This window comes from Microtus ochrogaster, linkage group LG3 (genome assembly GCF_000317375.1).
Source record: "Microtus ochrogaster isolate Prairie Vole_2 linkage group LG3, MicOch1.0, whole genome shotgun sequence".
NCBI lineage: Eukaryota > Metazoa > Chordata > Mammalia > Rodentia > Cricetidae > Microtus > Microtus ochrogaster.
This window is the reverse complement of record NC_022029.1, coordinates 40,453,154-40,465,831: the sequence shown is the minus strand read 5'-3', so window position 1 is coordinate 40,465,831 and position 12,678 is coordinate 40,453,154. Positions and strand designations below refer to the sequence as shown.

General features: G+C 39.5%; 1 protein-coding gene across 3 annotated transcripts; it reads right to left on the bottom strand.

Moving 5' to 3' along the window:
- Window positions 1-2,532: 2,532 nt before the first annotated feature.
- Lsm5 (LSM5 homolog, U6 small nuclear RNA and mRNA degradation associated) lies at window positions 2,533-12,015 on the bottom strand. Of its 3 annotated transcripts, XM_026786003.1 has the most exons (6): window positions 11,902-12,015; window positions 10,476-10,569; window positions 4,335-4,430; window positions 4,029-4,056; window positions 3,112-3,184; window positions 2,533-2,756 (listed from the first exon to the last, which is right to left on the bottom strand). In XM_026786003.1, exons 3-6 carry the CDS (start codon window positions 4,387-4,389, stop codon window positions 2,724-2,726), a joined length of 189 nt encoding a protein of 62 aa, XP_026641804.1. In that variant the 5' UTR covers window positions 4,390-4,430; window positions 10,476-10,569; window positions 11,902-12,015; the 3' UTR covers window positions 2,533-2,723. The 3 variants fall into 3 exon arrangements, with proteins under 3 accessions (XP_026641804.1, XP_005360850.1, XP_026641805.1); XM_005360793.2 differs by lacking the exons at window positions 10,476-10,569; window positions 11,902-12,015 and adding an exon at window positions 5,336-5,455; XM_026786004.1 differs by lacking the exons at window positions 10,476-10,569; window positions 11,902-12,015 and adding an exon at window positions 4,845-5,329.
- Between the last annotated feature and the right edge of the window lie 663 nt (window positions 12,016-12,678).

Sequence of the window (12,678 nt, the reverse complement as noted above, 5' to 3'; positions counted from 1 at the left end):
AAACACTGTCTCGAAAAACCAAAAAAAAAAAAAAAAAAAAGAAAGACCGAACTTTTGGAGTGTTTGAACTTTTAAGAAATGTGGAGCTTCATTTCAGCCCAATGTATTTGATGACAATGATCCACCAGGGAACTGTGGCAGACTTGTATTTTGACTCTGAGAGAATTGAAAACGCATCTGGTCACAAAACGTCCAGTACTACAGCTGTTAAAATGTCAGACTGTACCGATAGCATATCTTTTATTTTTCTTTTCATTAGACACGAATACTTTAAGAAAACACAGTGTTTTTATTTTCTTGAAATACAAAATTCATCATGAAAAAAAACCTACCTCTTAAACTTCCATTTGCATTTATGTTTAGACATGCTTGACCAAAAATGTTGAGAGGAAAAAAGTGTACCTGGTCCTTAATTAAGCTGCATTAAATTTGGTAGAAAGACTTAAATGGTATATTTTCAGTTTTACTGAACAAAAATAATCCATTTAGCATTCTTTATAAAAAGAATTGATGCTAGAGGGTTTTTTTTTTATATGTGTGTGTGTGTTGTTTTAAGAAAATGAACATCTTTGTTTCTGGTAGAATTACCCCATTATTAAATTCAAATCTTTGAAAACAGTAAAGATGACCAGTCTCTGGAGGCAATGACAATTTAAACTTGGGGCCTTCTGCGCATGCTGTCCTCAATCGCTCTTGGTTTCAAGGACTAGTGTCTTTTAAAGGGTTATTTGCACACACATGGTGAGTGAATTTCCAGAAAGTACATGACCCTGTAAGGGCAGTGTTTTTAACCTGACTTTGTAGTATTTCCAGTTGACCAAGAACTTTAAAATCCTGTTTTAGAGAGTGTAACTCTTACATTTCACAAGAGTTGAGTCCTGTATGTGCCTTGCAGTACTGTAATTCAAACGTAAGTATCTTTTGCTGCAGAAAGTTTTCTAAAAACAAAACATTAGGAAGTAAATTTTGTACTAACATTAAAATTTTAATTTTTAAAGGTATTGGATTTTTTCAGAAGTAAAATCTGACCATTCTAAAGCAGTAAGTGTAATGGTAAATTTCTAACTCTTAGAAAAATTCAGAGAAAATGAAGCTAGTTTAAGTAAAAGATCTTCAATTGATTTGTTACTGAATCCTCAAAACATTAAACATTGATAATGTTTTCAAAAATGTAGAACTTTTAAACTAGGTGGTGGTGGCACATATCTTTAATCCCAGCACTTGGAAAACAGAAGCAAGTGGATCTCTGTAAGTTTGAGGCCAGCCTGGTCTACAGAGCAAGTTCCAGAACAGCCAAGGCTACATAGAGAAACCCTGTCTTGCAAAACTAAAAAAAAAAAAAAAAAGGGGGGGGGTGGGAGAATGTGGAACTTTTAAAGTTATTGGTTTTGTATTGTAAAATTAACATATCTTGAGTATGAACAAGAAATGAAAAGTTAAGGTTTAACAGTAATGTGTTTGTATGTCAAGTTAATAAGGAGTCAGTTGTGCTGTTAGCTTTATGTCAACCTGTTAGAGGCTAGTTATCCGAAGAGAACTTCAGGTGGAAAAATGTCCCCATCAAATTGGCCAGTGGCCAGAAAGTCTGTGGCGCATTCTCTTAGTGATTGATGTGGGAAAGACCATTCAATCCAACCACAATGTTCCCTGGGGGCAGGTGCCCTACAGAGCAAGCCAGCAAGCAGCACTCCTCCATGGCCTCTGCACCAATTACTTGCCCTGACTTCCCTGGATGACAAACTACAAACTGTAAGATTAAATAAACTCTTTCTTCATCAAATTGTTTTTGGTCATGATATCTTATCACGGCAACAGAAACCCTAAGACTCTTCTATTATCTTTTGATAATCTACCCATTTTCTAGCTGTCTTATTATTGAGTTTAGTTCTTTATACAGTTTACATATAAGTCTCTAATAAGCAATTTGACTCACAAATAATTTCTACTCTGTGGTTTATCTTTTCACTTCTCGAGTTGTTTGAAACAAAAAAGCTGTTTGGTTTGTTTCATAGCCCAGGCTGGCCTCGTCCTTCCTCACTACCTATACAAAGTTAACCCCAAACTAGCAGCAAACTTTGTGCTATGGCACAAGTGTTGAGATTACAGATACACACCATTACTCCTAGACATCCAATTAATTTGTTATTACTTGTGTTTGCTTCATTTCATTTTTATAGATTATTTTTATCTACACGAGTGTCTGTGATGGTGCGCAGTTGTTAATGGAGAGCAGAAGAGGAACTCATACCTCAAAGATGGAGTTACAGGAAGTTGAGTCACCTGATGTGGATGCCGGGAACCAAAGTAGGGTCTTCCGAAAGAGCAGCAAATGCTTTTAATTGCTGAGCCATACATCGGCTCAGATAGACCTCTTCCACCCGTCCCCACCCTCAAGCCTCTGAATAAAATGGCGTGCCCCAACCCAAATCAAATAAATGAGGAAGAAAATAAACAGAAATCAATATGAAACCAAGTATCAAAATTACTATATTTGTTCCACTAGATATTTCAACATAATAAATAAAATCCCAATTAACCAAAAACATTTTTATTTTTTTAAGTCTTTAAAAAAACAAAACAACTATTCCTTTCCCAAAATAACCATGATTAGCTTAGAAAAATGGGTGTATATCTTCAAAGTATTTCCTTTTAACGGAAACTTCATTTTATAGAATCCAAACGATAAAGGTTTTTAAAAGCCAGAATAAGTCAAGGAAATCCACTCATACTTCAGGCCCTTCTCCTCCAGGAACCAGCTGCATCAGAGAAAAGGAGTTTATTAATAACACCATCATACCACCTGAAAAACCTCATGTGTTCCTCATAGACCAGTCACCTTTGTCTCTCCCCCATCCTTCAATTTCCATTTCCTCCAAGTCACCAATATCTGTTACTAATCCCAACATTAATTCATGTTTAAGAGGTTCAAAAATGATTTCTTATGAACTAAATTATTAGGCAAATTAATCTTAAGAACCAGTCCTCTTTTGATAGTTGCTTCGGGGCACTGATCACCCACGGCTCCCTTCCCATCCTCAGCGGTTAGTCAGTTCTGTGATCCCTGCCCCATAAAAGTATACTGAATTCAAAATAAAAGTTTTAAAGTCTTACCATCGTTATATTATTTCCATTTAGTAAAATCTGATCTAATTTTGTAATCCTTCTTCCTTCTGGTGTAATTTCACTAAGTAAACAGACAGAATGGAGTCAGGATAAACAAGTATTCAAAGGCAATATTTTGGAAACACTTTCCCTTCCTAGTAATTATTCTTGGGGTAAGGAGAACAGCTTGGTGGCAGGCACACCTGGGTGGCCAAGCAGAAGGCCCTGGGTTCAACCCTTATTCTTACATATGAACGAATGTGAACTCATACAATTACAATAATTTTCAGAAGCACAGCCTGCCCACTGAATAATTGTAATGTAAATATAGTTCACTATAAAGCTTGTTAGCATGAATTTCTTAGAAATTCAGGAAAAACAACATTAAGATAATAATCCTCTAACCCAATCTCACAAATACCAGAAAATAAAATTTCAGTATTAAAATAATTCCAACAGGTAATACTTTTTACAAATCATACTAATTCTGCTATGGTATTGAAATGAGCGTGGTCTTCACAGGCTCATATGTTTGAAAAACTTGGTCCTCTGTTGGAAGAAATGTTTGGGAATGATTAGGAGGTACGGTCTTGTTGGAGGTGTGACACTGGGGGTGGGTTTTGAGGTTTATGATTGTTCAAAAGAACAAATCATACCCAGTTCACTCTGCCTCGTGATTATTTCAACATATAAGTGCTTAGCTACCCCACACACACCTGCCTGCCTGCCGCCACACTCCCTGCCATGGAAGTCGTGGACCCTAGCCCGGAAATTTGTGAGCAAGCCCACAGTAAATGCTTTCTTTTATAAACCACCTTGGTCATGCTGTCTCTTCACAGCAAAAGAAAAGCGACTAAGGGGCCTGCCTTGAATTTAAAGAGATTTCCTCCCCAAGTCCCCATTCTTTAATTTGTAATACTACTCACAACTCTGTGACATCTTCCAACACCATATCTGAAATTTGTTGTTAAGAAAATAAACAAGGTTGGATTTATCCTGCTTTATGTTTTGGTTTGGTTCCAAATACATTCAACACGATGGTGCAAATTTAAAAGGTTTGTTGTTGCCAAGAACGCTATCTTCTCTCAGCAAGCACACCCCTTAAGATGCTACCAAGTTCCCAGAAAATAAAATGATTTTTAATATAATAACAGAAATACATCATCTGGCTAGAGCTCTTATACGAATACAACTGTAAAAACCTGTACCGTTACCACGTTTTGAAAGGATACTGACAAAGTCATCAAATCCTAGAAGTGTCCCGACAATTTCTTTATCACTCTTCATCACGATGTGAATTCTTGATCCTATACACTTGTCCACAAGCTCTGGGGAAGGAGAAGGACTGTTTGCCCACTTATTAGTTCAACAAACATTTGACTGCTTATTTATTACTTTCGTATCATTAAACAAAAAGCAGTCATTCAGCTACTACATCTTATACAAACCTCTGTTCGACCATTAGCACAAATGTTTGCCTTACCTCTTTTTTTTTTGCTGCAATGAATATGACTGCAATTTTATTTAGATTATTTGGTTAATATATGAAAACGCACACACCAAAAGGTAAAGAACTTGACAGATTTTCCTCGTCAGTGTTTCTACGGACCTAACACATATTGGAGTGGACACTGCAAAAACTTCCGATCACAGCTACATTCACTAACTTCATCAGCGCCTCAACATCCCAGGAAAGAGGGCATTATTATGGACATCAATCAGCTTCCTGTCACTTCTCTCACCTCGCCTTTACCTCTGTGCTTGGAGACCAACTTGAGCATCTCTGCAGCCAACTTAGCACTGCTCAGTACCATGGTTTTCAGTGTGCTGTCCGGAAGCAAGGGCTGTAATTTAAGCTCATTATTCAACAGTACCCTGGCACAGTGAGGGGACTGCTTGATGAATTTATGAATAAAGGGGCTCATTTCCAGATTTCTCCTTTAAGATTCACTGTAGACAGTGGCGCCCTCCTCACACAACCAGACACAGCATGGGGTCTACCAAACCTGGAGACCGAAAACGCCAAACTGCGACTTGGGACGGCTACCCACGACATCTTAATTGGCGGGCTCACAAAGAAGGCCGAGGATGTCCTTCACTAAGTGGGACCCTCGCCGGCCACAGGTAAAACGGTCTGTCTTCCCGGAAACGCCAAGGGCGGGACGGCCAGGCCCGCCTCGGCCCCCGGCGCGGAACTGCAGCAACCGGCCCGCTCCCCAGGCAAGACTTTTACCTAGTGGTAAGAGCTGGGACGGGTTCGTGGTCGCGTTAGCCGCCATGGCCACGCCGGAAGTGGCCTAAGGCCCCCGGCGCAGACTTTAAAAGAGCGCGCTTCCGCCCTTTTCCGCAGCCGGCTCAGACAAAACTAATCAGATGTCGATCTTGAGATCGAGTGGGTCCAAATGGATCGCCGAGAGATTCGATAGAACAGTTCGGACCTCTAGCGGTGCCACAATTCCGACAGGCCCCAGAAGTTTTGCTAAACTTTAGAGATAGCTTGCCTCAGCTATTCCGGAAGACTACAACATACTAGCTCTCTGACTCGGATAGTTTTCCTCTAGAAGGTTGCATCTCAAGCCGGGCTCTTTCTCCAGAGCAGTAAAATCAATTCAGATTTCCTATCTGTGTTCTCAATAACTACCCATTTTCTTAAGGAAGCCTGGAGGACTGAAAACCCATACGAAGCATTTTTTTTAATATTCTATACCAGGTTTTCACAAGTTTTGTCTGTTTTTGTTTTGTTTACTACTTAATTTCTTCTTCCCTTTCTAGAAGTCTAGTTCATTACAGGCTCTTAAAGTTGCTATCAGTGATTGATTTTCAGGCAGCCACTAGATGTCACTCTGTATGCTGATGTCGTCACATACGGAAAACGAGCTATCACACTTTTTTGGAAATAGATAAAAAGCCTCTGTGTGGAGTGGTCAGCAATCCCAGCGTTTAACGGACAGAAGGAGGACACAGTTGGCAGCATGAGCAACTTGTGAGAGCCTGACACAAAATAAGAAATAAAAACTAAAGAGAGGGGCTGGAGAGATGACTCAGTGGTTAAGAGCATTGACTGCTCTTCCAGAGGTCCTGAGTTCAATTCCCAGCAACCACATGGTTTTTGGCTGGGCGGTGGTGGCGCACGCCTTTAATCCCAGCACTCGGGAGGTAGAGGCAGGTGGATCTCTGTGAGTTCGAGACCAGCCTGGTCTACAGAGCTAGTTCCAGGACAGGCTCCAAAGCCACAGAGAAACCCTGTCTCGAAAAAAAAACAAAAACAACAAAAAAAAACAAACAAAAAAAAACTAAAGAGAGCTGACATCTAACTAGCTTAGCACTAGAATGTTTTCCTAGCATTCACGAGGCGCTAGGCTTGGGCCTCTTAAAAAAAAAATAGAAAGCAGGTAAATTTCTTTACCTTCGTCTGTCTCATTTGTATCTAAGTCTAAATATGAGAGATCATAATGAACAATATTCATTTTTACACTGTTTTGTAAGCACCTTTCATTTCTTCATTCAGCACACAAAAATCTGTAGAATACTGTTTGACTAGCAGCTTGCTGGATATATAAACCAATGTACAGGAAAGTCTTTTACTGGAGTGTGTGGGAAGAGGGACAGATAATAAATTTCATGTGTATAACACTATGAAATTTAATATATAAAGCAATGTCTCTAGGGATCCTGGGAAACTTCATTCTCAATTTCAAGCCACCCCATTCCATAAATTTTGTGTACTTACTAGGTGCTAGGGCAATTACAAATGTAATCTTTACAGCCATCCTTTGAGGCAAGAATCATGATGAGGGCTGGAGAGATGGCTCAGTGGTTAAGAGCACTGGCTGCTCTTCCAGAGGTCCTGAGTTCAATTCCCAGCAACCACATGGTGGCTCAAAACCATCCGTAATGAGATCTGGTGCCCTCTTCTGGCATGCAGGGAGAATACTGTAAACATAACAAATAAATAAAATCTTTGTTGAAAAATTCATTTAAAAAAGAGTCATGGGCCAGGAGGTGCTGGCGCACGCCTTTAATCCCAGCACTCGGGAGGCAGAGGCAGGTGGATCTCTGTGAGTTCGAGACCAGCCTGGTCTACAAGAGCTAGTTCCAGGACAGGCTCCAAAACCACAGAGAAACCCTGTCTCAAAAAAAAAAAAAAAAAAAAAAAAAAAAAAAAAAGAGTCATGGCTAAATTCCTTGTGCTTAAAGAAGTTAAGTACTGTCTCATGGCTACACATTATCAACTTGAAAAGCTTCATAGAGGACTCGACAGGAGTCTAATCCTGCAAAGGTAGCATTGGACATTATGTGCAGTTGGTATGTGTCACTTCCAAGCTTCTCTTACTGACTTTGTCTTTAAACCATACACATTTCTCTTACATTTAGCATAAAACACTTACCTGCCTTCTCAAATATATTTCCTTAACAACCCAATATTCACCATTTTTTTCTTATTTAACTTTATGATATTACTCCATGTCCTGGTAAAGATGTTGCTCATGTTTCAACACCCTTCTCAGAGATGATCACCTGTTCTGATTTGTGGGTCTTGTTGTTATCTATCACTGGCTGGCAACAGTGTTAATCGTTCTCAGAGTTATCTTGGTGTATTTTTACATAATTATTTAACAAAGCTAACTCCCATTAAAAGACTAAGTTCCTCAAGACTAAAAATGTTGAGACACAGTATTGTGATTAAATCCATTGGTTCTGAATTTAATGATTTTTTCTCTTTCTTTTTTTTTATTGAAAAAAAGGGAAAAAAAAGTTTCTGCCTCCTCCCAGCCTCCCATTTCCCTCCCGAATTTAATGATTTTTATACTAATTCAACCTTCACAATTTTTAAAAGCTTTAAAAATGTTTTAAAGATTACATTTGTGTGCACCATGCGAGTGAATATATCCGTGTGTGTGTGTGTGTGTGTGTGTGTGTGTGTGTGTGTGACAGGACAATTTGAAAGAATATGTTCCTTCTTCTTGCATGTGGGTTCTATACCTGCTGAGCTATCTCATTAGTCCACCACAATTTCTACTAATTATTTGATTTATGGGTGTATTACTTAAGCTTTTTAAATCTCAATTTATCTATTAGAAACAGTGGTGTTAATGGCAAGTAATATTTTTCATTATTTATTTACCTACTTGTGTTTATGGGTGTTTTGTTTGTTGTATCTCTCTCTTAATCACTGCTATGAAGAGACACCATGACCAAGACAACGCTTATAAAAGTATGTAATTAATTGGGAACTTGCTTACAGTTTCAGAGGTTTAGTTCATTACTATCCCGGTGGGGGAACTTGGCAGCACTCATGACACTGGAGTGGGAGCTGAGAGCTACATCCTGATCTACAGGCCACGAGAAAGAGAATGGGCCTGGCATGACTTTTGAAAACCTCAAAGTCCATCCCCAGTGACATACTTCCTCCAAGGCCACCCTACTGCAACAAGGTCACACCTCCTAATCCTTGTAAACCTTTCAAACAGTTCCACTCCCTGGAGACTAAGCATTCAAATATATGAGCCTATGTGGTCGGTCCATTCTTATTCAAACAAGCCCAATGTCTGTGTACCACATTTGTGCCTGGTGTCCATGGAGGCCAGAGAAGGCATCAGATCCCCCCGGGGCCTTAAGTTACAGTCAGTTGTGAATCACCATGTAGATGCTGGGAATCAAACCCAGGCCTTCTGGGAAAGGTGTCGATGCTCTTACCCATGGAATCATCTCTCTCGCCCACTGGAAAGATTATTTTAATTATTAAATTAAATAACCTATGAAAATTGGTCAGGACGAGATCTAGTGCATAGCAAACTGTATTGTAGTTGATGTATTGTTACTTACTGATCTTTGCTTCCTAATACTAACATGATGTTTGGCTTAGGGTAGGGACTACGTACAATAGCATTATTAATTGCTTGTTAATTAAACTTTGTTGTTTGGAGACTGGTGAGATGGTTCAATTGGTAAAGCTGCATTTTGCCAAGCTGGGTGACCAGAGCTCAGCCCCCGGAGCTCAGTAGGTAGAAGAAGTAAACCAACTCCCAAAAGCTGTCCTCCCTCTCCAACCTATGCATGCCCACAGGCAAAATAAATGTAAAAGAAGATTTCTTCATACCATAAATTGCATGAAGGTAACAATGTATCTTGCTTGGTGTGCTAAAGCTACCACATGCCTAGATTTGGTCTAAACAATGTTCTTTGAATTTACTCTTATCTCATTTATGCCCCTTGGCAGACTCCTTAATCTTTGCAAGGTTCTAAATATAGAGTAAGTCCCTACTCACTTATGAAGAGTCTTTCTTTTCTGGCTCTTCTCTTCTATCTTTATTTTTGTTTAATTTTCATCAGGAAAAGAATAATACATTCAATGTTTTAAGTCTCCCATGATATGAACAAAAAGAATACTAGCAATTTTCTTTTTGCCGTGCTGGGGATGAAAGCAGAGACCTCATACATACTGGGAAAATCCTCCATCAATGAGTCCATTGAATGTTATGCTCCTGACCTGTTTTGGGGTGTGTGTGTGTGTGTGTGTGTGTGTGTGTGTGTGTGTACGCACGCTTGCGCGCTTCTGAACATATGTTTTGTTTTTTGTTTTGTTTTGTTTTGTTTGACAGGCATCTCACTAAGTTACCCAGGCTGGCCTTCTACTCACTCTGTAGTTCAGTCCTTGAACTTTCTCCTTTCCTGCTGCAGTCTCCCAGGTAGCTGGAATTAAAGGCCTGCACCATTGGGCTCAGCAGCACTAGCAATTTTTAATGCCACAAAAAGAAGAAGAAACCTTTGAAAAGTGAGCGCATAGCATTTACACAGTGGAGCGAACAAGATTACTGGATGGGAGCAGGTCTGCACCATCGTGATCTTTCCTGAGGCAAGGAGCAGCCAGCTGATTCCAGTTACAATTCCAGTGAGTTTGGAAATCACACGAGAGCTCCTGTCTCAGAGCGCACTCCCCATCGTGGTTCCTTACAGAGCAGGTATAAATGGAATTTATGAATCATCGCAAGGTATGTGCTTCTAGGAAAAGCTTTTCAAGATGTTATATATTCAGAAAAGCGTTTTAAATCCCCCCCGACATTGCATGCCATTATATAAACACAATCAAAATTTCCTGTCAAAGCAAAGTACAGAAACATACTTGGTTTTCGTTAACTAGTTCCTTCCAGACTTGGGATCCTCTCCCAAGTCAATACTTTTGAAAATAGGAAGCATTTGTCCTTGGGAATAATATCCTGGTCATGAATTTATTCTACAGTAATGCAATTCACTTAAAAACTAATGCAGAGTCTGGAAAAGTGGCTTAGTTGGTAAAGTGTGTATCATCAAGCAGCAGGACCTGAGCTCATCACCTCGCACCTATGTAAGAAAATCTGGGAATAGTGACTCACATCTGTAATTTCAGTGCTGGGGAGACAGAGACAGATTTCTAAGGCTTGCTGGTCCCTTCAGCAAATGGGTGAACTCCAGCTTCAGTGAAAGACCCTGTCAATAAATAAAGTGGAGAAGCAATTGAGGAAAGATGTTTGATGTTGATCTCTGACCTCCACACACACGTGCACACATACATAAACATGAACATGTAAATACACACTTATAAAACCTAATTTGAGGGAGGTGCCTTTCTAAATATGTATTTATTTATTATGTATACAATAGTCTGTCTGTGTGCATGTCTGCAGGCCAGAAGAGGGCACCAGACCTCTTTACAGATGGTTGTGAGCCACCATGTGGTTGCCGGGAATTGAACTAGGACCTTTGGAAGAGCAGGCAATGCTCTTAACCACTGAGCCATCTCTCCAGCCCGGGAGGTGCCTTTCTAAACTGTTACATGAACCAGTTTGAAGCCCTGAAATCTTCTGTCTCTTGCTTCTTTGGTGTACTGTATCGTCTCAAACCCTGAACTGAAATAAATCGTGTCTTCTTTAAGTCCCTTACGGTCAGCATTTGGTCAGATAGTAACTAAATACAGCATGACTTTAAATATGTTCTTAGAATGTTTAAGCATAATAGTTATAAACAGATGATTTAATCTCACAAGACCACTCTAGGAAGCAAAGTGACACATATTTCTGTCTCCCGAACAGTGAATTAAAAATTGATGTTTACTGGAGACAGAAATCTATCTACACATTTCAAACAAAAAATGTGAAATCAGACTTAACTTTAGCTACGCTAACTGTGGGAAATAGTAACACAGTTTACAACAAGAAAATAGTAAAAATCAGGGATTGGAGAGATGGTTCAGTAGTTAAGAGCACTGACAACCCTCCCAGGGAACCGGGATTCAATTCCCAGTACCCACATGGATGCTCGCAACTGTCTGTAACTCCAAATCTAACATCATCACAACATGCATGCAGACAAAACACCAATACATATAAAATAAAAATAGTTTTTTTTTTTAAAAAAAGGAACTAAAATAGTAAAAATCAAGTAGCTAACATAAAAGGGTAACATGCATGTTGATGTACTCTATATGCTGGGATTAGTATATTTTTAGCACTGTCAAAAGTTTTGTAATATAAAAAGGATATGAATAGTAACATATTGAAAAACATTAAATAGTTTTAGTAGCATTTAAACAATTTGCTTTTTGAAATTGTAGCTCATTCAGCAAAGCATTTAAAAACCCTGGAACAACCGACCTATTTTATGCCAGTTATAGTAAATAAGCAATGAAAATTGAACACACACACACATTTTAATCATGGTACTAGAATGTAAATCTTTTGTCAAAGATATTATGATTCAAGGCTTAAATTGCTTCCATATCATTATGTATTTATTTTTGCAGGTCTGTTTGCCTAGACTAACCTTAAACTCTCCATTGCCTTTTCTTCCGAACAGGTTCTCGGCCCCAGGTCCTTTAGCCAGGTATACTCGGTTTAAACACGGCCCACTCTGTGCTCCGCCTTTGTTCTCCTTTTCTGATCACTTTCTAAATTAGCAGATCAGGAGTAGACTGTGAAATCAAACCTCAGGCTGAGGAGGAAGAGCTAAGCCCCCACCACTCATACCACCACCTTCACACCTGGCCTTAGGGATGGAAGGCTGAGGCCACCCTGATGCGTGCTTGCTCCTATGATTTTTGTACTATGACTCCACTGATGATATGAAATTATTGTTATTATTATTGTTGTTGTGTTACGAGACAGCATTTTTCTGTGCAATCCTGGCTGTCCTGGAACTCGCTCTGGACTCTGTAGACCCCGATGGCCTCATTCTCAGAAATTCTCCCGCCTTTCTACCTCTGAAGTGCTGGGTTAAAGCGTGTGCCACCAAGTCCGGCCTGATCTGAAGTTACAAAGTGTTACTGGGTCACTAAAGTTGGACTTGTAATCTTTTACCTGGTGAGCACATTTCTACCACTATGTAGCCCAGACTGGCTTGAAACTTGCAACCTTCCTACCTCAGTCCCTCAAGTTCTGGCATTATCCATGATGCCACTACATGGGACTGCACATAAAAACTAAATGAAAAAAACTCTAGGACGAAACCAAAGAAAACATTGAGCAAGCAAGCAACTTAGACGTTGAATACCCAAAATACCAAACCTCATAAATATGCCTCCTTGTTAAAGATTTAAAACTC

Bases quoted from the DNA above. Each gene is read 5' to 3' on its own strand.
- Lsm5 (XM_005360793.2), bottom strand. From the start codon at position 5,381: ATGGCGGCTAACGCGACCACGAACCCGTCCCAGCTCTTACCACTAG. The intron at 4,057-4,334 runs GTATCCTTTCAA...AACAAATTTCAG, and splicing joins AGGATTTGATGACTTTGTCA to ATATGGTGTTGGAAGATGTC. The intron at 2,757-3,111 runs GTAAGACTTTAA...TCTCTGATGCAG, and splicing joins ATGGAAATAATATAACGATG to CTGGTTCCTGGAGGAGAAGG.